Genomic DNA, 24,008 nt, shown 5'->3' with positions numbered 1-24,008 from the left:
TGAGTCTCCCAACTGAACATAGCCGGGGTGTTGAATACTTGCTTGCTGTTCGATCAGAGATAGCGGATACGATGACGGTCGAACCAATTGATGGATGGCGTTTCTTTGTCAAAGGTGGCAAAATGGACTGTGTGGTTGATTTGGAACATGTAAAGTGTGATTGTGGTGTCTATGGAGTGGAGAAAATACCTTGCTCTCATGCTATAGCAGCTGGAACACATGCTGGTGTGCATATCGACACACTTGTATGTCCACTTTACTCAAAGAATCATCTGTATGCAGGATACTCAGAGAATATATATCCTATCGTGTCACAACATATTGAGGAACGAGAATGCTTTCCTCCAAACGTAAAGCGTGGTCCGGGGAGACAGAAGAAATCAAGATGGCAATCTTGGTTGGAGCTATCTAGGATGAGAGGACACAAACCCAGGAAGAAACACAGGGCACGGAGATGCTCAAACTGCAAGGAAACTGGCCATACGAAACCACAATGTACACAACCAGTTGACTAGTTGTCCAGACGACCTAAATTTAAGTCGTCCAGTCTTGATTACCCGTCCAGACGACTAATTTCTAAGTCGTCCAGTGTTTCGTCTACCAGATAACCTTCTACTAAGTCTTCTACTAAGTCGTCCAGTGTGTTTTATTTTTAGACTACCTTCTACTATCCCTTCAAGTGTATTTTTTTTAGACGACCTTTTACGAAGTCGTCCAGTGTATTTTATTTTTAGACTACCTTCTACTATTTTTAGACTACCTTATTTGTAAGTCGTCCAAACCTTCCAGACGACTTATTTGTAAGTCGTCCAGCTGGAAAACCTTCCAGACGACTTATTTGTAAGTCGTCCAGCTGGAAAACCTTACACAAGTTAGAAAATCTATACAAGTTAGAAAATCTATACAAGTTAGAAAATCAAATAAATCATACATGCCCACAAACATACAAATAGATTTGTGTATACAAATAGTTCAAATATACAAATAGATTTGTGTATACAAATAGTTCAAATATACAAATAGATTTGTGTATCTATACAAGTTAGAAAATCTATACAAGTTAGATTTGTGTATCTAATCATACATGCCCACAAACATACCACCATCCTCATTATCTTTCAAATGCTGATCAACAAGCTCCGTCCATATAACCACAGCCATATTATCCCTCATAGTCTTCGCATTGGACCTAGCAAAGTCTTTAGGGCTAAAGGGGACCCCAAGAGCATGACATTCAATGTACTTTACAGCGTACACGCCACAATCACCATTGTTGGCCGTGGGTACATCTTTCAGCAGTCTCTCATATGTGTATCGCTCCAACCCATGCATCTGGTCTCCGCACTCAACAAGCAGATAAGGGACCATCTCGAGAAAAGGCTCCATTATCTCATCCCATCTTTCTGGTATGGTAGATGAAGGTATGCTGTCCCAGACGACTATGTGCCTCTTAGGGATCGATATCCAAATAGCAACCCAATGTTTGTTGTCCAAGTTCAGTGGCGCATAGATATCATCAATGTCCTCCCCCCACTTCTTGTTTGATTGGCAAAATGAAGGCATTGATCCGTCATACAAACTCGCCGCCCCACTAGGTAGCATTCTTCCTAAACCATTGTGATCAGACGACGATGCTTTGAAGAACAGATACTGTTCTCTCCAAGACTGGGTAAAGTTGTGATCCAGGAAGCACATTCGCTCGCTCCGGAAACATTGTGGGTTCTCCTTATACCTCTGCCTCAGCACATTCATCCAAGCATCTATATGCTGCATATAAAATAATACAAGTTAGAACCTTCCAGACGACTTATATATTTACAAATCTATACAAAGACAAGTTACCAGACGACTTAAAGATAAGCAGAAGACTTACTACGTCTTCCAGCCATGCTTTGGGTGTCCGGAGTTTTTGATACCACCAAGTTGGTGATGTACGTGGTTTGTCCTCTTGCTTAGTGAAATAATCACTGCAAACAAAAAAGCAATCAGTTTTGGTAGACTAAATCAAGCTATTATGGGTAAAGCAATCACTTACGGATCAGTTTTCAACCAATCAGCGAGCTCCTTCATCTTAGGTCTGTTTAGTGTGGGAAATGGATTATACTTTCCCACTCTAAGGAGTTTCCTTCTCTCTGCCGTATAAGGAGATATCTGCGTGGGAGCAGGTTTCTTCGTTCGTTCACTCCTTGCACGCACAGAAGCAGTGGGAGCTGTTTTGTCCAATACAACCAGGCTCGGTTCTGAAACTGGAACGCTTGGATCGGTGGAAGCGAAGCTCGGTTGTTGATCGTTGGAAGCGAAGCTCGGTTGGTCAGTGGAAGTGAGAGGAACAATCTCTTTGGAGGTGACACCATCTGCTTTATCCTCCGGCAAGATCTTATATACCGAGATCGCCTCATCTGCTGTATCCTCCGGCAACAATCTCTGCAATAAAAGTTGCAAGTTAACCCTGGACGACTTAAATAAAAGTTGTCTGGACGACTAGTTGACCCTGGACGACTTAAATAAAAGTTGTCTGGACAACTAGAAGACCCTGGACGACTTAATTCTTGTTGGGAGAGGATTTGATACTAACCTCTTTGGGCAGAGGAGAAGGCTGTTTCTTTTGAGGAGAAGGCTTTGCCTTTTGAGGAGTAGGCTGTTTCGTTTGAGGAGCAGGCTGTTTCGTTTGAGGAGCAGGCTGTTTCGTTTGAGGAGCAGGCTGTTTCGTTTGAGGAGTAGGCTTTGCCTTTTGAGGAGTAGGCTTTGCCTTTTGAGGAGCAGGCTGTCTGGTGGGAGGAGTAGGATGATTGGTTTGAAGTGTAGGCTGATCCTTTTGAGGAGTAGTCTGTTTGTTACTAGCCCCGGTTTCTGGGGCTTGAGGGGTAGGCTGTTTGTTACTAACCCCGGTTTCTTTGGCTTGAGGGGTAGCCTGATTGGTGACACCAACCTTCTTCTCCACAGCTTCCAATCTATCGGACATCTTCCTAATCTCCCTGATGCACTTCTTAAACCCATCTTTCATCATGTCACCTAAGCCACTTCTTAAGTCCTTGAACATATTTTCTAACTCCTCTCTGGTCACCCAACTAGCCTCTTCTCTAGCCTCTTCTGTAGCCTCTTCTCTAGCCTCTTTAGGAGCCTCTTCTCTAGCCTCTTTAGGAGCCTCTTTAGGAGCCTCTTTACGAGCTTTCTTCCGAGGTCTCTGATTGTCTTCCTCCTCCTCCTCCACCTCCACCACAACCATCTCTTTGGCTCTTTTCGATGGAGTCACAAACTTAGGTTTTGTACCAGTGACTTCCCAGCAATCCATGGTCCACTTCCACGGTCTCCGATCATACATGACTTTAATGATGTTCTCCGCGGGCACGTCCTCAACCTCAGAGTCCCATTTTGGCCACATTTCACTAATGTCCTTCTCAACAAAGTTGATCACGCGGGTCTGCAGTAAATAGAAGAAGAATCGAGTTAGATATTTGAAACAAAATACTAAATAGACGACTTAATTATAAGTCGTCAACTAAGTCGTCCAGCTGGACGACCTTCCAGACGACTTATTATAAGTCGTCTACTAAGTCGTCCAGCTGGACGACCTTCCAGACGACTTATAATAAGTCGTCTACTAAGTCGTCCAGCTGGAAGACCTTCCAGACGACTTATAATAAGTCGTCTACTAAGTCGTCCAACTGGAAGACCTTCCAGACGACTTATAATAAGTCGTCTACTAAGTCGTCCAGCTGGAAGACTTTCCAGACAACTTAATTAAGTGAAGATGGAAAGGTACCTGACTCAAGATAGCAGCTTTCATGAATCTGCGGCCTCTGCTGCCCTCGTAAGCCAGAATCGGTGGAGACGGACTGTTTGCTCTGGGTAGACCAATACTAGCACCCAATCCCGGAATAGCTGTGTACGCCCAGACCTGAAGAACTTGTATAAACCCATCCACGGTGTAACAGCCAGTAATATCTTTGTTCCACAAAGAGTCCATCAGCACCTTAAACGCGACTCTCCCCCATGGATAATTCTCAAACCGTTCTAAATCCATCACTAGCCTTGCCAGAGTAGCTCGTGTAGCGGTTGAGAACTTTCTCCTTTCAATGAATCCAGTGAAGATGGAAAGGTACGCGAGTCGCTTGCGATCTTCCCTGGACCAATCCCCGCATCTCTTCAGTGCTGCTATTATCTGATCAGTAGTTGGCCCAGCTTCCAGATGAACTCCCATCATCCCCCAGAAAGAAACCATCTCTGGGTAACTTCACATTCTGGTGTCTCAAGGTCCTCGATGTACTCGCAGTTTAGACCGTGATGTTTTCAAACTCTAACAGTGAAAACCTCGCAGGTTCTGGACCAACGAGACACCACATCTCGTACTTCTTCTTAATGTCCAGCTTTAAACCGAGCAAGTAGTGAACCAGCCTTGAAGCCCAACCAAATCCCTGCTCCTTGAACTTGATGAAAACTCCCAATCTCGACTCCTTGAGCTCTTCAAATTCAGCATCAGTGAGAGCTTCCCTAAGAGCAGTAAGCAACTTCGTGTTATTCGTATGATACGAAATGCTATTGTGGGGTTCTGGCTCTTCCCCTAATGTGTAAAACCTACGGGGGAGTTCTGGAATATCCATCATTTTTGTCTGCAAAATAATCAAAGACAACAATAGAAGTCAGAACACAAGCTAAATCAATCACGCCTTAATTGTTACTCCAGACGACTTAGTAGACGACTTAAATATAAGTCGTCTAGAAAGTCGTCCAACTGGACGACTTAGTTGACGACTTATATTTAAGTCGTCTGGAAAGTCTTCCAAATGGACGTACTAAGTCGTCCAGGTTGAAGACTTTTCAGACGACTTACTTACAAGTCTTTCAGTAGAAAAATTTCAAGCGGACCTGATTAGTCGCAGAAGGAGTTGGAGTACTCGTCATTGTGGTTATAGATCTGAAAAAATAAACGTGAAACGGTGAGAATGATTAAATTGAAAGAGACAACGTTTTATGTTCATCTTTTCCACGAGTTTGATGACTTACCGGCGTTAGGGTTTACAGAGAAACGGCGCTATGGTTTACAGAGAAGAAGCGGCGGCGCTAGGGTTTAGAAGAAGCGGCGGTGCTAGCTAGTGTTTAGAGGAAGCGGCGGTGAGAACGTTGGTGAGCACGGTGGCGAGGGCGACGGTTTGTTCGGAAATAGTGGAAGCGGGGACGCTAGGGTTTAGAGGAATCGGCGGCGCTAGGGTTAGAAGAAGCTGCGGCGACAACGGTGAGAATGAAGTGAGATATATAGCCGACGTTGAGAACGATGGTTGTTCGGAAATAGTGGGAATTCGAATCGCCTTTGATATCGCCGGTGAGAGAGAACTGTTAGGGTTTCTGAATTTCGCGGAAAATGAAAAAAAAAATCACCTTATATATTGGGTAAATAATCCGGTTAGCTTTAAAAGTACATTGGTAAACTTTAAGGTTTGGTCCGGTTTAGACGACTTATTCTGGCTGATAATGTACATCAGACGACCTAATATTTAGTCGTCTGGGAACAGAAGACTAAATATTAAGTTGTCCAATACCCTAAAATGAACCCCTAAACTAAAATGACTAAATTAACTTAATAACCACGTTATAAAATCAAATTATACTTCAATAGTGTTTACTATACACAGAAATAAACACGCCTAGGTAATTTTAAAAATTTTCAAAAACGGTTTTAATGCTTTCCAAAATCTAACCCTAAGAACACATACAATACTACAACATATGTTGATGAAACATAAACTAAAGAATATCATGACTCACTACTTTCACTCATCTGGGCTGAAAACAATTGAAATTTGTTATATATTAATTTATATCTCTTAAGACATATGTTAATTACATAATTCCAATTTTTCACTTATCAAAATATTTTTTACAAAATTTTTAAATTATGTTTAAGAATAACTGTCCAGACGACTTAACTTAAAGTCGTCTGGACGACTTATTTTCAAGTCGTCTGTTTACAGACGACTTGCGAGGGGTAGAAACGTAAAAAAAATCCGTTTTTTTGTTTGTTCACAAGGAGATAGTTGTAATTTCAATAGCCTTTTAGGTTACTTTTGCCTTTGATCCAAGTTGGGGTACTCTTTTGGGTTTGACTCCAAGTTTTGAGTCACAATTGGTAATTCTCCTTATTTTAGACATCATATTCTATGTATTGTCGCTGTTTCTTTTAAAATAAATCAGATTGTAATCTTCTCCGATCTGGTCAAAAAATCATGTTAGGCCTTGTTGGATTTCTATTTATATGAATGTTTAAATTTAAGAAAAAATATAATTTAACCCAATCTCATATTTACTTGTATACAATAAAAGGATTTGGAACTTATCAATAAATGAAAACAAAAATAATAACCACTAGGTTAAAATCCGCCTTGCGCAGGCTAAGTATTGTAATACAGATCTTTTTATGTGTTACTATTTATTTGAGTTTTTTTACATATTATTAAATAGAAATAAATATATTAAGTAATTTAGAGATCATTAACCATTACGTATATAATAAAAAAAATCAATATTATTTATTTACAATCATTTTATGGTAATAATCCAAACAAACAATTTTATATATTTTATACGATATATAATTAAATTTAAATGATATTAATATAGATATATAGTACATTTTTAATATGACTGTTTACTAAATAAAATTTCCTTTTCATATGGTTATATAATTATTTGTATTCATGTAACAAATTTTTAAATCATTGATATTCACAAAAGTTTTAATATGAATTTTCAATATTATTAGTAATTTATAATCATTTTTGACAAATTCAACAAAAATTCTTAAACTAAAATATTAAATTTCTAGTACTTGTTTCAATGCATTTATATGTTATATAATTTAATTTAAATGATATATATATATATGTATAATCTATTAAATAAGGTTTCCTATTCATATAGTTTTATGGACTTTACATCTTGTTATTAAAAACTTAAACCATTGATCACAAAATTTCCAAAGTGTTTTTCTAATATTTTTATTAATCTATATCATTTAAAAATCAAAATATAACATATACCAAAAATTCAATTTTTTATCATATGGTTAATGTGATTATTTAATTTATTTTGGTGCTATAAAATAAAATAAAAAATGATAGATGATGTACAAATTATTATCAAATATTTATTATTTAAATTCATTAATTTTATATATATTTTGATCAAATTAAGGATTTTGTATTTTTTATTTAAGAAAAGAGTAAAGAATATGTTTTATATTTATAATTAATTTAATTTAAATGTATAATATGTTTAGAGACCAATTTTATTTTCTAATGATTCTGAAAATTATTTTTGTAGTGACATTTGTTAAAGCGTAAATATTGTAATGTTTCTACAATAATATATAAAAAATTGACTATTTTAAATAGTTACATCTGTATAAAGTTTGGAAGAATCGCCTAACACTAATTAAATATACACGATAGTTGATTACCCGCATAACATAAAATATTCTCGTGTTAAAAATGAAAAGAAGAAACAAATCGAATTAAAATACCAAAAAATTATTGTCAATTTCCAAATTGTTATTGTTATTCAACCCTTCACCCATTCTCCACCGTTTTCACCTTTAGTCTTCACATCAGCATTACTAATATCATCCTTCTGTTTCTCACCTTCTTCTCGAGCAGCGAATATCTCTTGGACAATATTCTCCACATCCATTTTCGTACTTCCATCTTTACCCTTATCACCTCCACCATCGAGCGCCGGAATATACGGCGGTCTAGAAACCAATAACACTTTCTCCCAATCTAATCCTCTGAAGAACTCATGACCCTTGATTTCCTCAAGGCTAATCCTACGGCTAGGATCTTTCTCCAACAACCTTCTAATCAGATCCCGTAACGATGTCCTCTCACCCACCAGATTCGGCGGTTTAGACAAAATCCGGAAAAACGTTTCTTTCCGGTTCGATCCCCTAAACGGCGTCGTCCCGTACAGCATCTCGTACAGAACCACACCTAACGACCACCAATCGACGGCGAAATCGTGACCTCCTCCGGAAATAACCTCCGGCGCGACGTACTCCTCCGTTCCGACGAAGGAGTTCGACTTCTCTCCCGAAGAATCCGACACGGCCAATGACGACGACGATAAGCGGATCGAATTCGATTCTTCTTCCGGCGAGATTCCCGAGCTGCAGAAACTAGCGAACCGGAAGAGACGTTTCTTCCTCCTACCCGGCGACGGAGTTGTTGTCGCCGTGGATGGCGACGGTGAGGGCGTTCTGGGAGGTAGATTCGTTGAGAGATCGAAATCCACGAGCATTAAATGTCCATTATCTTGGATCATCACATTATCTGGCTTCAGATCTCTGTAGACGATTCCTTGGTTATGCAAATACTCGAACGCGAGTACAAGCTCCGCCGCGTAGAATCTGAAATCAAACCGGCAAAATTTAGCAACGAACCGAGATTGATTATATTTCACAAGAAATTTGATTAATAATATTTAATAGTTACCTGATGATCTCGTCGGAGAACATGCTTTCGGATTGCATAATCCTCAGGGAATGGAGATTTTTACCGGGGCAATAATCGATCGCATAACCGATCACTTTATCTGTTGATATTACACCACGAAGAGAAGGAAAGAGAGGATGATCGAATCTGCTCAATACTTCTTGTTCGAAACTCACGCGCCTGTACTCATCGTTCTTTGGGGTCTTCTTCTTTTTCTCGATCGCTTCTCTGAGTATAACCTTCAAAGCAAGCAGTTTATCGTCTTCATTGTCTTTAACCAAGAACACAACCCCTTTCGCGCCCCGACCAAGCAATGACAGGACCTCTAATCGATTAAAGTCCAGGGTCGGGCTCTGCATCGGAGAAGTTTCGAGAATCGCCGACGTTTTGGGATTTTAGGACCGACGGATTTGTTTTTCTTTTTCTCTCTCTTGATTCTCTGGTAGTTGGTGACAACTCCTTATTATAAAAGTTTTTAAATACTGTTTTGATTTCTCGTCTTGCCTTGCCGGGGAAGATTTGAAATTGGTAAAGTAAAAAAATTAGAAAGTCAGAAAAGAGAAAGCGAAAAATCGCATGAGATCCGTTGCCATGCGTTTGACCAAGTTAAGCTTTTGAGATCTGAAACTATTTAAAAAGAATAAATATATGCTTTATTAATGGTGAACACCGAATGTTCCCCGTTGTGTCTGAAACAAACACGTTCTGCTTCTAGAGTTGTGACGTCATGAATGACGTTTCTCGTGGAATCGAAAGCATCTGGAAAGCGTGGAAGATGGAAATTTCGGTTACCAACTTACCATTGAAGACGCGGCGCCGTCCGAGGCTCCGAGCGTAGAAGACTACCAAGTGTGACCGTTCTGTTTTGGGATCCAAATGGGCTTTAACATTAGTATCTTTTGGTATATGAAGCCCAAACAGGATTGTTCAAATTTTCTGTGTTCAAGAATACTATCAAGAGTTATTTGTTTTTTTCCTTTTCCGGGGTAAACTTCATTTAAATCACCCAGAAGCATATTCTATATATACGGAATTGCCTGGCTCCACAATCCGCCATGTCATCCTGGAAAAGGAGGTTTATCGCGATACGTGTCGCCATACCAGATAACGATTTCTGTGTAATCTATTATTTCTCGAAGTGGGCTTTTATTAAATTTTGTTATTAAACCCAATATTATGTCAAGACCATATATAATTCGGTATCTTCTTCCTCTAAAGCTTGCGACATCTTCGACTTAATTTTCAAAAACTTCAATCGACGTTCTGATATCTATTACATTTCAGCCTTCCACTAATCCATTCTTAACTCTGAGTTTTTGCGTGATTGATCCACTCCTCTCACTGGAAACATTCAATCGACCTCTTCCCATCCTACCATAACCGGCTGAATCTTTAAGTATAAATATTGGACCTTTTAACAATGTAAGAGCAACTCAAACAAGATCCAGAAACATATTTTGTTCTCGCGACGATGGCGATCAGCCTTCAGCCGGTCGGGTTCATCACAGCCAGTAGTTACACTTCTCCTTCTATACTAAAAGAAGGGATCTAGTGGGTTGACATCTATACTATTATAACAGAAAATCCTTTTTTTGAGGTGTCATTCTGCTTCAACAGTATTTTGCATTCTTTGCCACTGAATCATTTATAAACTATGGTTTTATTTAATGCTTCAATAGTACCGATCAACACTCTTTCCTTGTTTGCATGCAAGAGCTAGAACATATGACTTAATCATATGAATAGACTCACAACTACAATCTTCAAATTTGGTGTCATTGTCAAGGACATTGATCACCATTAGACTAGGTGTAGGATCTATTCTAGGTTTTTATTTTTAGTTTACATACTTTATTTTTATTTCTTGGCTTTTAGGTATATATATCTCAGTACCATGAAAAATAATGAGAAGAGAATTTCCGGGTTCTTCAAATAAAGAGTTTGCTGATTCACGCAAGATTCTTAAGTTTACGAGGGAAGTATCAATCGACACTTTTCATGTATCAGCGATTGACAGTGTAGAAAATCAAGTATCGATCGATACTATCACCACATTACCGATCGACACTATTTGCGAGAAGACAGAAAAGGTCAAAGTAGTTATACTGAGTTTTGATGGTGATCATATACAAATCTGTACTATTAAAGCTTAAGTACAAAATTGAAATATTTGAAAACAATGATAGTAGATTAAATGAAGATTATTTGAAAACATGGATAGTAGATTAAATACTTCCTTTTATTTGTACATTTAGCCTTTACATTTATAATAAATTAAATACTTATTTTGTATTTCTTTCTTATTTGCAGATTTTGTCACTTCATTTAAAATCAAATATTAAAATAAATTAATTATAGTGAGAAAGAAATAAAAAAGCACTTAATTTATTAATATAGATGTTTTGGGATCTGAAAGAATATACTCAATTATGCTTAATTGATTTGAAATCATAATTTTCCAGAAATAATTACATGTAAAAAAAATAATCTACTGTGGTTCTCTACAAATCTAACATTCCAATTTAGACTTTTATTTTATTTGTTTTTATATAAAATAATCTAACCCAATTCTTTAAATAATTGACATATTAATTTTTATATAAACTAAAGTGAACTACAATATTTTTTGTGTAATTTATGGTTGTTGTTTTTTTTGCGGTGAAAACAAAAACATAAACTGTAATATATAGTATATATTAATTTGCTACATAAAATTTTCAAGAAAATAATATCATAAAACTAATAATAATTCATAGAAAACTACTGTAAAAATAAATAATTTTCAAAAAAAATAAACAAAAAAGCAATAGGTTAATATATGAGTTAACTCAAAAATATTACTAAATTGTTTAAGGTATATAAATTTGTAAAACTATTACTAAAATGTTTATGGCTCACAACATTTCATCAACGCCCATGTTACGCAGTACAGTGATTAAATAGTTTACTTAATTAGTAAAACTGGAATCATTAGAATGTAATTTTTGAAATGTTATATATATATATATATATATATATATATATATATATCATAAAAACAAAGACACACCCAGTCGGGCGGGTTATAATCTAATTTTTTAATTACAATACTATTACCATGTTATTAATCATTTTTGTTAGTTTAATATTACACACTCATAAATCATATACAAATTTGTCAATTTCAATTGCATAAACCATGTGATTATTTTGAAATATATGAAATATATTTAATAAAAATTTGATGGGTAGGTACACTTTTAGTCTTTTCGATTTTTAAATACCAGAACTGACCAAACTCGAAACATATCTGAAAATTAAAAAGTATCTAATTGGACTGATCCGAACTTGAAAGAAATCGATGAACCAAAAAATTTCAAATATCTAATTCTATCCAAATGTTTAGGATCCGAAGGATCTAAATCCGAAAAAAAACAATCCAAACCCAACTCAAATACACCTACCTAGTTTAAACTGAAACCAAATCATAACCGTTTGTGATTCGGTTCTGTTTTGAAATTTATAGAGAAGTAGACAACCAATCTAAACAGATTTGAAAAATTATGGTTACTAAACAAGTTCGAAACACTCTATCCAAATATATATCACCATTCAAACATTCATCTAATACTATTTATTATAATATTATCATTTATACTTAAACAATTTGTTTTAGACAAACCGTAGTTGTTATGTATAACGCTTTCTCATGCACAAACCAGAATAAAACCGTTTTACAGTATTTAAGGTCTAATTAATGTTTACAACCGCACCCGCACCCGCATTACGGTACAGCGTAGTTAATCCGGTTTCCACCCAATACAATGTTAGCATTTGAAGCCTTCAAATCTAAACTATTAAAACAGAAGTACAAAAAAGAAATAACCCTAACTTTTCCTAAAGAATTACCATCCTATGCCACTAATCAAAACACAGTAGTTTTACACTTTCTCTAACCCATTAGTTTCCTATTATTCTGTTCTACGCTAACCATGTCACTATAGTTCGTTGGATTTGATCCTTATTTACCGACATATGAGTATAACAATTACACACATGCTCTAAACTCTGAACATTTGATTATTGATAGTGCTCATATCATATATATCGCACTATGAAGTTTTTTTTAAAAATAAATCCAAAGCCTGGGATTATAATATCTATTTTGTGGCATGCAGATTAATTGGTTTAATCCTTTTATGAAATTCATTTCGTAATTGCAACAATCTATCAAACCGGTTTAGCATTGTTTGTTAAAACGTTGCCTATGGAGTATAGTATCACTTTGGTGGCTTACAGAGTAATTCGTTGAGTAATTGAAAACAAATTATTATTGTAGTTTACACCTTATCTATGATCAAACCGATTTATTAATTGGAAACAAATTGTTCTCGCAACAAATTTGGTGTACAATTCAAAATAATGGTATGTACTAACCATTAAGAAAACAATTTGTATACCGAGATATCTATCTAAATTAGTTATGAAAATCTAAATTTAACTATATTGATAATCCAATAAAAACAGATATCCCAAAGCAAGTATATAAAAACTCAATATATATACCTAGCACCCACATATTTTTGGCCTTTTTACTAACAATAAAAATATTTTAAAATATTATAGATTGTTCATAGAAATATCTGCTATATTAACTATTTTACATATTTACACCTAAAATCTAGCATATATATTTTACGTGATACACTAAGTTTTTAAAATTCATTCTTTATAAACTATTTTATAAAATTTCTTTTCAGTTACTAACTTAGGAAAAAAAAGATTTCAAGGTATAGAATCCCTATAATCAATGAAAAATCTAATTATTAAATACGAAATTAATTATCTCATTAAACACACCGCGTCTTTATATATATATATATATATATATATATATATATATCCCTTACCTTCGATTTGCATCCGCACGTACATGAGACCACTTTTTCTATCTCATTCAATATGTTTTTTCACAATATTTGTGTCTATAAAATCAAGGGAAATTGGACTGTACAACCATCAAACAATTAATAATTTATTGAGTATCTAATTGCCCTAACTTTTCACTGTTCCACCAATTTTTTATATAATATTGCTGTATTGCCCCTGCTTGAAACCTGCTAGAAAAAACAAATAAATTAATAATTACTATTCTGAAAAATTGGACGTGTCTCTTCCAGAATCGCAACCTTTTAAGTAGTTTCTTCCCAGATTGTCTCTACTGTGTTCTCTGATTATAATCTCGACACTAGCTAGACTAACAAAAGGCGTTTGTGAAAAGGATTCAGTTGTCTGAGTTGTCGGTTCACTGCTTTCGAAATTTACAGAAGAGACGAGAAAGTAACAGGCCCATCTCCAACAGGTTGCTTGGTTACTATCACATGAAGCTTTGTGCGTCTGAAATCCATGGAGTCGCCGTCGCGAGGTGTGTCAATTCTTCCTTCCATTGCCATAATCTCTTCGGTTTACTAGGCGGTTACATATACTAATCTCACGGATGTCGCTTGTGACACTTATTTTTATCGCTTTAAATTACCCAGAATTGATGGAGAAGATGAACAGTTTTTGTAACATTGTGTTCTATTCTATTATATGCATATGGAATAGAATTGTAAAACAATATGTATTATAAATGTTTTATTCATGTTATGTAATGCTACTATACATTTTATCATATATCGTTCCATTTAACAATTAATAAAAAATGTATTATTTTTTGTTTTATACTATGCATTTTGTTGCATTCTATTTGAGTTTAGGGTTTGTACATGGGTTTAGGATTTAATGATTAAGATTTTGGGTTTAGTCTTAGGAAGATGGGGGTTAAGGTTTGGGTGTAGTTTGTTCCATTCTATTTGGGTTTAGATTTTATATATGGGTTTAGAGTTTAGTGATTAAGATTTTGGGTTTAGTCTTAGGAAGATGGGGTTGAGGTTTGAGTTTAGTTTGTTTCATTCTATTTGAGTTTAGAGTTTATACCTGGGTTTATGATTTTGATGATTATGATTTAGGTTTTAGTATTTGAAAGATGGGAGTTCAGATTCGGGTTTAGTTTGTTCCATTCTATTTGGGTTTATGATTTATACTTGGGTTTATGGTTTAGTGATTAAGATTTAGGTTTAGTATTTGGAAGGTGGGGTTGAGATTTGGATTTAATTTGTTCCATTCTATTTGTGTTTAGGTTTTATACTTGGGTTTAAGGTTTAGTTATTAAGATTTAGGGTTTAGTAAAAAAAATTCTATTTGTTCACTAATATGTACCATACTATATATTGTTCCATTCTATTTGGGTTTAGGGTCTATACTAGGATTTAAGGTTTAGTGATTAGAATTTAAGTTTTAGTATTTAGAAGGTGTGGTTGAGGTTTGGGTTTAGACATCTTATCATGTATCGTTTCATTTGATGATTAATAAAAGTGTTTTATTTTGTTCACTAATATGTACTATACTATGTATTTTGTTCCATTCTATTTGAGTTTATAATCTGTACTTGGGGTTATGGTTTAGTGATTAGAGTTTTAAGGCTTAGTATTTGGAAGGTGGGGGTTGAGGTTTGAGTTTAGTAATAGCAGTTTAGGGTTTAGTATTCAAAAGTTAGATCTAGGTTTAACACTAACGAGTTGTGTGTTGGGTTGAAGCTCTATAATATTTCGGTGATATGAAATATATTTTTTATGATTATATAAGGGTTCAGTAATTAGAATTTAGGATTTAGTTTTTGGATGAAAGGTAATGTTTAAAATTTGGAGTTTAGTATATATGGATTGATGTTTGGAGTAAAGTCTAGTATTTACAAAATGTGAGTGGATTTGGAATCTTATTCTATTTCAAAGATATGGTATAGAAAAATAGGATACATATTTATGTTGTAAACAAACGTGTGGTGTTAGTAGCATTATATTATGTGATAATTAATTGTGGTGTCAAATTGTTGATGTCATAACAAACGTGTGGTGTTGGTAGCATTATATTATGTGATAATTAATTGTGGTGTCAAATTGTTGATGTCATTAGTTTTCTCTTTCTATTACTGGCAACTTGGATGACAAAAGGGCACTACCGGATAAAACTTGACATAATTTTTATGGAGTAAATTATGTCAAAATCAGTGCTCTACATTTAATTTCCTTCTCAAACTTGGTTATTTGGCAAATTCTCCCTAAAATCAAACACACACACAAAAAAACTTTAAAGTCTTTTTATTTATGTAATAAAAAAATGTGTAACCTCACACAAAAGTGTATTTTCTTCAGGGAACAAACTCATCTCTTGAAATCATAGTTTAAAACTATATATCATTTGTAAAATTAGAATCCATTATTGGATAAACCAAAACCAAGAAACGATGATTTTAAATAGATTTTAACCACATTTTATTATATGTTGCTTTCTGTTCTTATCAGCAAACTTGGATGCAATAATCACCCAACTAATCAAACAAAACAACATCAGAATTAATCGACCCAAAATCAGAGACAAAGGATATTAAACTGAAGTCATTTAATCCTCAAAACAATTTTAACAGTGTGAAACACACAAATTATGTTATGGAACTCTTTTTTTTTTTTTTGAATGAATTTTAAATTTATTCAAAAAAGCCTTGTTACATCTGAGTGTAAACCAGTTTAGAAATTAAAATCAACAACTGAAACACTCAAAATAAACTCATATTACACTCTGGTTTGGAACCAGAACCGAAGAACATCCTCCATTCCTTTTCTTCCCTTCTTCTTTACCAGACTTAGCTTGTTCCTAATCTCTTTATCAGTTAGCTTCATAAGCATATTTATCTGCATCTCCTTCTCACCATGTTTAACTCTGTTTCTTTCCCTCCATATTGCATAAGTGGCAGCATGAAAGCTATACCTCAAACAAAATAGAGACTTCTTTTCAAGATTACTCTCAGAAACTTTTTTAACAATGGACTCCCAACTCACCGAGTAGCTTCTACCAAGTATGCCACTTACAAGAGAACACCAGAGTTGAGCCGAGTAAGCGCACTTGAAAAATAAATGATCTCTGGATTCCACATCATTTTTACAAAGCACACACTTTACATCTGCTCCCTGACTCCATCTCACAATCTTATCCGTTGTTGAAAGCCTATTTTGCATAGCTAGCCATACAATAAAGGCAAATCTCGGGGTAGCCATCGAGAACCAGACTCCACGGGTCCACTTTAGCTGCACACTATTCGTTCTCAGATATAACCAAGTCTCTTTGGTAGAGAAACAAGGTTTATAGCCCGTCTTCCCTCTCCACAAGCTTACATCATCACTGTCACTACAAATCTTCACTCTTACCACGTCCAAAATACTCTCCACCTCATTTAGAATCTCAGAACGGCGCCTTCTCCTACGCCTGAACCTCCAAACTGTTGGAATTCATGAGTGTTTGTCTCATGTCAAGAGAGTATTCAGTTAACTTGTAACTGGATCCCCTTCAACCATACAACAGGAACTCACCATTCAAATGAAGAGACAACCAACTGGTGGTTGAATCCTCTTAAATAGCTTAACACACAACCAAATGTCATAAAGAGAACACTAGTTATATGAAAGCAGCCTACACTATAACAAGGATCCTAGATAGTAAACTGGTTATGTGTGGCAATCAATCTCTAGTTTGAATCTATTCCATGTGAAGTGACACAACACTTTCAGTTTGTTCACTTAAGGAGAATGGAAATTAGAATCAGTAATCTAGAGCTTAAGAGAAGATAAAGAAGAGTTTAGAGTGAGTTTTACAAGTATTAGGCTGCCTTAAGAGAAAGAGAGTTAAGGCAGCCTCTAAACCATAACTCTAAACTCCTTACATTGTGAAAATTGTTTAGACACAAGCAAGGGAGAGAGAGCCACGAAATTTAGTGAGAGAAACTTGTATTAAGTCTGGATGATTGTTACAAGAGATGGTGAAGGTCTTTAAATAGACAATCACTTACAATAAACAATTAATAAAACAGGGAATGACTAAACAACTAATATAATGGGGAAATGGAAGAGGCCAGGAGGATATGGACAAGGTGAGGCACGACCAGATGAGGAGAAAGGGACATGAGAGAGGTTTGCACAGCCTGCTTGAGTGAAAGTGACAGGTCTGTTCTTCTTCTTATGCATCACATGTGTTTTTTCTTGCTTAATTCAAATCAGATTCTTTCTTTTGAATTCAAACTTGTCTCCTTGAGTTCTCATAGACTCCCAACGTCCATATTAAGTATCACCAACTCCTTTCTTGCCTTACAAGGTAAGTTAGGTCCATATGATAACTTGTGGAGCAAGACTGTGCATACTAGCCCAAATCAGTTTCTCTTGATGCACTTGTCTTTTATAATGAACTAACTCCTTTCCTCTGGTTATTCTCTTCTTCATTTTAACACTCCCCCTCAAGCTTGACCATAGGAGATCCTTGGGCAAGCTTGGAACTGAGAGTACTTGCCTCATTAAAAACCTAAGTGTGGAAAACCTCATGGGATAAAACCATCACTTAGGGAAAAAGAGTGCAACTACCCTCAGCCTAGGGATTGGCCAGTGGGTTTATGAGTCTTATAATCAACTATAGGGACTCATAAACCCTGGATCATGGCCTTACTTCAATGGCAAGCTGGCACCAATGCCTTCCTTGCTTCACACTCAAAACTGCTTGGAACTCTCCATGTGGCTGGTTCTTTGTCTCCCCCTTTCTTCTGACCTCCTGCCATCATCAAAGGGTTTGATCCACGACCAGACTCTGTTCATGAGATCCAAGTACCTGATTCATACAATGCACAAACACATGCATCAATTCTCAAGGGGCAAACCTATTCAAAACAGAATAAGTATAGTTTTAGGTACTTCCCTTGCATAAGAAGAATGGACATTGGCTTCTCATATTAACATCTTTTAAGACATCTTCAACAGTTTAACAACCTTAGGCAGTTTCTAAACAAGATTGTTTAGAGAAGAATGGACATTGGCTTCTCATATTAACACCCCTCCTCAAGCTTGACCTGAGAATGAGAGTATGTGGTCAAGCTTGGAAGATGAGAGCCAATGATGATAACCAATGCCTTGAGACCACAAGCTTCATCAACCAGGTACAAGCACACATGCTATGGGCTGATTCATAGCTTCCCAAATGAAGGTAACTGTTCTAACTTCATATAGAAGCTGATCCATAGCTTCCCAACCAGAAGGTAACTGTTCTAACTCCATGCCTTGGGCTGATTCATAGCATTCCAATCAGCTTGACTCTCCACCTGATCTTCTTGTCAAGTAGTCTCTGATGGCCATCTGTTCTAACACCAAGTTGTTGCTGTCCTTGTTGAATTCTTCTTGCAGTGGCTTCTAGACAGGCCATGGAAGCTCATTTACAGCCCCCCTCAAGCTTGAATCCGAGTATAGGGGAGGAGACAAGCTTGATATGAGCTTTTAAGCCTCCTTGTCTACTCAGAAATTATTTCTCCATGGTCAGGAATATGCATCTTGTGCAGGCTCTGATCAACATGGGCAATCTGTCAAACCAACACTAAGACAAGCATCAGTAGACAACAAGAGACCAGAACATTGGTTTTCACCAAGTCTGATCTTTAAAACACAATTTAAATAAGCACAGCAGCAATGGAAAGATATCTTTAAGATTCTATCCTAGCAACACTCTCTGAATCCTAATCAACAAGATTAAGCTTTCAGGCAACATAACAATCAATTTTCCTAAGGGCATAAGCAAGACAATTCTTTCAAGACAGCTTAATAACCCTAGGCAGATTATAACAAGAGATTGTGAGAATAGAGAATTGAGTAACCAGTGTAAAAGTAACCAGAGAATAAGTAGAGAGTAGAGAATGATGTAACCAGAGTATTAGTAGCCAGAGAATGGGAGAATGATGGAGAATAAGTAACCTGAGAATCAAAGAATTAGAAAAGAGAGAATAGAGAGTTTGCTCAAGAGTTCTAATGGACAGAGTTTTGCTCTGTTTTCTTGAGTTTTGCGGAAGCATTAACAGCCAGGAGCAACCAATACTCCTCATGAGTTTGGTGCTTTAGTAGCTGAAACACAATGGACCATTGAACAATTAATTTGCTCACTGATCTTAGAAAAGTACCACTGGAATAACTCATGAACTGATGTTTTCCAGGGCTTGCAACAAGAGAACCATCAGAATAACACATAAACAAGTGTTTTCTATGGCTCACACAACAAAGACACCAATGGATCAAAACAGTTTGTCCACTGGTCAAATATTTTTAAAACATTTTTCAGAATCAGATTACTCAAGAATCTGTTCAAAAACATTTTTCAGAAATCTTTTGTTTTTTTTTTTTTAAAGTGATTTCAAGATGCAAGAATAATCTTTTCTCCCTCCCTCAGGCTGGTAACAACATATTTCAGTCTTTCATCCAAACCTTAAACAATGAGGAGATCAAGGGGAGAGTCATTGATTTAAAAAAACATTTAAAGATTGCATCCTGAATTTTGAAAAACATACTTCATCTAACCTCTCTACTGCTCATGTTTTGAATCCTAGCCACACAGCTCATCAAAAACAATTTCAAAGTGAGAGAGAAAGAGCTTCAGGATGAAGTAGAACAGAGTGAGTTCAGCCCAAGAGAGCAACCTTGCTCTGATACCATGTTGGAATTCATGAGTGTTTGTCTCATGTCAAGAGAGTATTCAGTTAACTTGTAACTGGATCCCCTTCAACCATACAACAGGAACTCACCATTCAAATGAAGAGACAACCAACTGGTGGTTGAATCCTCTTAAATAGCTTAACACACAACCAAATGTCATAAAGAGAACACTGGTTATATGAAAGCAGCCTACACTATAACCAGGATCCTAGATAGTAAACTGGTTATGTGTGGCAATCAATCTCTAGTTTGAATCTATTCCATGTGAAGTGACACAACACTTTCAGTTTGTTCACTTAAGGAGAATGGAAATTAGAATCAGTAATCTAGAGCTTAAGAGAAGATAAAGAAGAGTTTAGAGTGAGTTTTACAAGTATTAGGCTGCCTTAAGAGAAAGAGAGTTAAGGCAGCCTCTAAACCATAACTCTAAACTCCTTACATTGTGAAAATTGTTTAGACACAAGCAAGGGAGAGAGAGCCACGAAATTTAGTGAGAGAAACTTGTATTAAGTCTGGATGATTGTTACAAGAGATGGTGAAGGTCTTTAAATAAACAATCACTTACAATAAACAATTAATAAAACAGGGAATGACTAAACAACTAATATAATGGGGAAATGGAAGAGGCCAGGAGGATATGGACAAGGTGAGGCACGACCAGATGAGGAGAAAGGGACATGAGAGAGGTTTGCACAGCCTGCTTGAGTGAAAGTGACAGGTCTGTTCTTCTTCTTATGCATCACATGTGTTTTTTCTTGCTTAATTCAAATCAGATTCTTTCTTTTGAATTCAAACTTGTCTCCTTGAGTTCTCATAGACTCCCAACGTCCATATTAAGTATCACCAACTCCTTTCTTGCCTTACAAGGTAAGTTAGGTCCATATGATAACTTGTGGAGCAAGACTGTGCATACTAGCCCAAATCAGTTTCTCTTGATGCACTTGTCTTTTATAATGAACTAACTCCTTTCCTCTGGTTATTCTCTTCTTCATTTTAACACAAACAGCCTCCTCTATAGTGTCATCTTTCCTTATCCCCAAATCAACCATACCACGATCACCCAATAGATCAATCATCACTCCCATATCTGACCAATTGTCGTACCAAAAGGAAACATGTCTTCCATTACCAATCTCCATCTTATAGAACCTTTTAGCAACTTCTCTCAACTTAAGCATTTTCTTCCACATCCAAGATCCCAGTTGTGTATTGATCTTAATCTCCCAAAAGCTTCTCTTCTTCAACAGATAAACTTGAATCCACTTACCCCACAAAGAATCACCAGTGAGCATTCTCCATATCAGTTTAAGCCCATAGACAATGTTTACTTCCTTTAGAGCTCTAATCCCCAGTCCACCCTCTAACTTCGGTTTACAGATGCATTCCCAAGCAATCTTAGCACCCGTGGATCTCAGATCAGGACCTGACCAGAGGAACGAAGCACAAATACTTTCAATTTCCTTTAAACACTTGCTAGGCAATCTAAACACTGCAGCCCAAAAGTTAACAATGCTCATCAGTACAGCACTTATCAGCTGGAGACGCCCTGCATATGAGAGATACTTGCTTGTCCAAGTGCTTATCTTACTTCTTACCTTCTCCACTAGCGGCATATAGTCTTGCCTTTTCATGGCTTGCGTCATGAGTGGAAGGCCTAGATAACGGACTGGCAGTGAACCCTCAGCAAAAGAAAAATTTACCAAAATTCTTCTTTTTTCCTCAGCTTCCACACCCGCCATATATACTGTTGACTTCTCAATACTAATGCTCAGGCCCGACCAGTGAGCAAATCCCTCAAAGACAGACAAGACACCCTCAATTGAATCTCTTGTACCTTCCACAAATACCACGAGGTCGTCTGCGAAACACAAATGTGTGAGAGAAAGCTCTTTGCAACAAGGATGAAATTTGAATAACCCATCTTTAGCCGCCTTGTCAATTCTATGTGAGAGAACGTTCATACACAGAACAAACAAATATGGTGAGAGTGAACAAACCTGCCTCAAACCCCTCTTACTCTGAAAATAGCCCGCTAGCTCACCATTGACTTGGACAGAGAAGGATGGAGTAGTTATGCATAGCCTTATCCAATGAATAAACCGATCAGGAGCTCCTATTGCCTCCAGACTTCGAAGAACAAATTCCCATTGAACCGAGTCAAAAGCCTTCGATATATCAATTTTCATCACAGCTCTAGGCGACACAGCATCCTTGTGATAGTCTTTAACCAATTCAGAAGCTAGTAGAACATTCTCCATCAATAATCTACCCTTGATGAAAGCAGACTGGTTCTCTAAGACTAACCTCGGCAAAATCTCCTTAAGCCTATTTGCAATAATCTTCGACACCACCTTGTATAACACATTGCAACAAGCTATGGGTCTAAAATCTCTCATTACAATCGAATCAGTCTTCTTAGGAACCAACACAAGGATAGTTGAGTTAACCCCCTTAGGCAAGAAACCGAACTTGAAAACCGATTGAACTGCAGCAGTAAAATCTGGAGCAACAACTGACCAGGTGGTTTTGAAGAACTCACTTGGAAACCTGTCAGGCCCTGACGACTTATTTGACGGCATAGCAAATAAGACATCCTTTATCTCTTCTGCAGTTACCTCAGCTTCTAATGCACAGCATTCCCCATCAGAACAGCGAAAATTTATAAGCTCCTTTAACTCATCCACAGAAGCCCCAGTGTAGTTATCCGGAGACTTATTCAAGAACTCAGAAAAAAATTTAACCGCTTCCACACTGATATCTTCTTGCTTTATGACTACAGCACCATTTGAACACCTGATTTCCCTTATGGTATTCTGAGCTTGACGAGATTGAATGGCAGTATAGAACGTTTTGTTATTGTTATGGAACTCTTTAGCTAGCAGAATCACATAGAAATCTGATTAAAAATAGCAAATTACTTGCACCAAAATCAAAGTCTTTTTAGTAAAAATAACAAATTTTAAATGAGACTCACTGGATAATTGTGAATTTTCTTTTACAATTTGATTAAACCTAAAATCAATGTTCTTCAACGAAACTAGAATAGAATCTATTTATATAAAGTAGAGTTGCTTCCCTCCTGTTGAGACACATCAGCATCCACGTCACTAATTCAAGCTTTTACAGGCTGACACGTGTCCGATTAATGAAACGCAGCATGCTGTCCTCTTGATTTCGTCTTGGCTTCGCTTGGGCTTGATGTCCCGCTTTGTTTTGCGGCCCAGAGACCACCTACATTGACGCACCCTAATCCGTGGTGATGAACACGTTTGTGTTTTTCGGTTCTCTTCAATCAGCGGAGACGGTGACTATCAAGTTTCTGTAACTGAAGACGGTGTGATTGCTATGTCTTTAATCCCATTAATTCATACGCCCAGTATGAGATCTTCAATTGCGTTACTCCGTCGGCTATATCGGATATAAATAGGTTCATATCTCTCTTCTGAGAATCACAATCTCAACATCTCTCTGCTACTCATCTCTCTTCATGGCTGAATCGATGTGCTTTTTTATGATTTGAAGTCCGATCCCTCAGTTTTTTTTCTAGATTCTAATTGTTCTGAGTTATTATTTTCCGGCAAACTGTCATTATTTTCCGTCAAACTCTGTCCTGTTTATTAACACTGATATTGTTTTCTGGTGAACCTGATCATGTTATTTAGCATTGATATGATTTCGTGTTTAGTAGAATTGATACTATTTCTTTTTTTTAATTTCAGCTGAAGTTCGTCAGCAGAAGTTTTGGTTCTTCTTACATCCATCGAGAACATGCAGTGTGCAGTAACCTTGGATGTTGTACACACGGTAATACTCGCTAGACAATGTCTCCCTCACTGAATCTTTTGTTCTGAAAATATTAATACTCTCTTGCCCATTTTTCTATATGAACGATTAGATTTTTGTGGCTTTTAGAGCTGTTCAAAAGATTGCAATGTTT

General features: G+C 36.5%; 1 protein-coding gene and 1 pseudogene across 1 annotated transcript; both read right to left on the bottom strand.

Annotated features, from left to right (window-relative positions):
• Positions 1–951: 951 nt before the first annotated feature.
• Positions 952–4,709, bottom strand: LOC130512858 (uncharacterized; annotated as a pseudogene).
• Positions 4,710–7,507: 2,798 nt separating this feature from the next.
• LOC108856784 (serine/threonine-protein kinase OXI1) lies at positions 7,508–9,112 on the bottom strand. Its single transcript, XM_018630668.2, has 2 exons — positions 8,484–9,112; positions 7,508–8,398 (listed from the first exon to the last, which is right to left on the bottom strand). Exons 1-2 carry the CDS (start codon positions 8,840–8,842, stop codon positions 7,555–7,557), a joined length of 1,203 nt encoding a protein of 400 aa, XP_018486170.2. The 5' UTR covers positions 8,843–9,112; the 3' UTR covers positions 7,508–7,554.
• Between the last annotated feature and the right edge of the window lie 14,896 nt (positions 9,113–24,008).

This window comes from Raphanus sativus, chromosome 5 (genome assembly GCF_000801105.2).
Source record: "Raphanus sativus cultivar WK10039 chromosome 5, ASM80110v3, whole genome shotgun sequence".
Taxonomy (NCBI): domain Eukaryota; kingdom Viridiplantae; phylum Streptophyta; class Magnoliopsida; order Brassicales; family Brassicaceae; genus Raphanus; species Raphanus sativus.
Note: the sequence above shows the minus strand (reverse complement) of the source record. Positions and strands in the feature narration are given on the sequence as shown.

Bases quoted from the DNA above. Each gene is read 5' to 3' on its own strand.
- LOC108856784 (XM_018630668.2), bottom strand. From the start codon at position 8,842: ATGCAGAGCCCGACCCTGGACTTTAATCGATTAGAGGTCCTGTCATTG. The intron at 8,399-8,483 runs GTAACTATTAAA...GTTTGATTTCAG, and splicing joins TTCTCCGACGAGATCATCAG to ATTCTACGCGGCGGAGCTTG.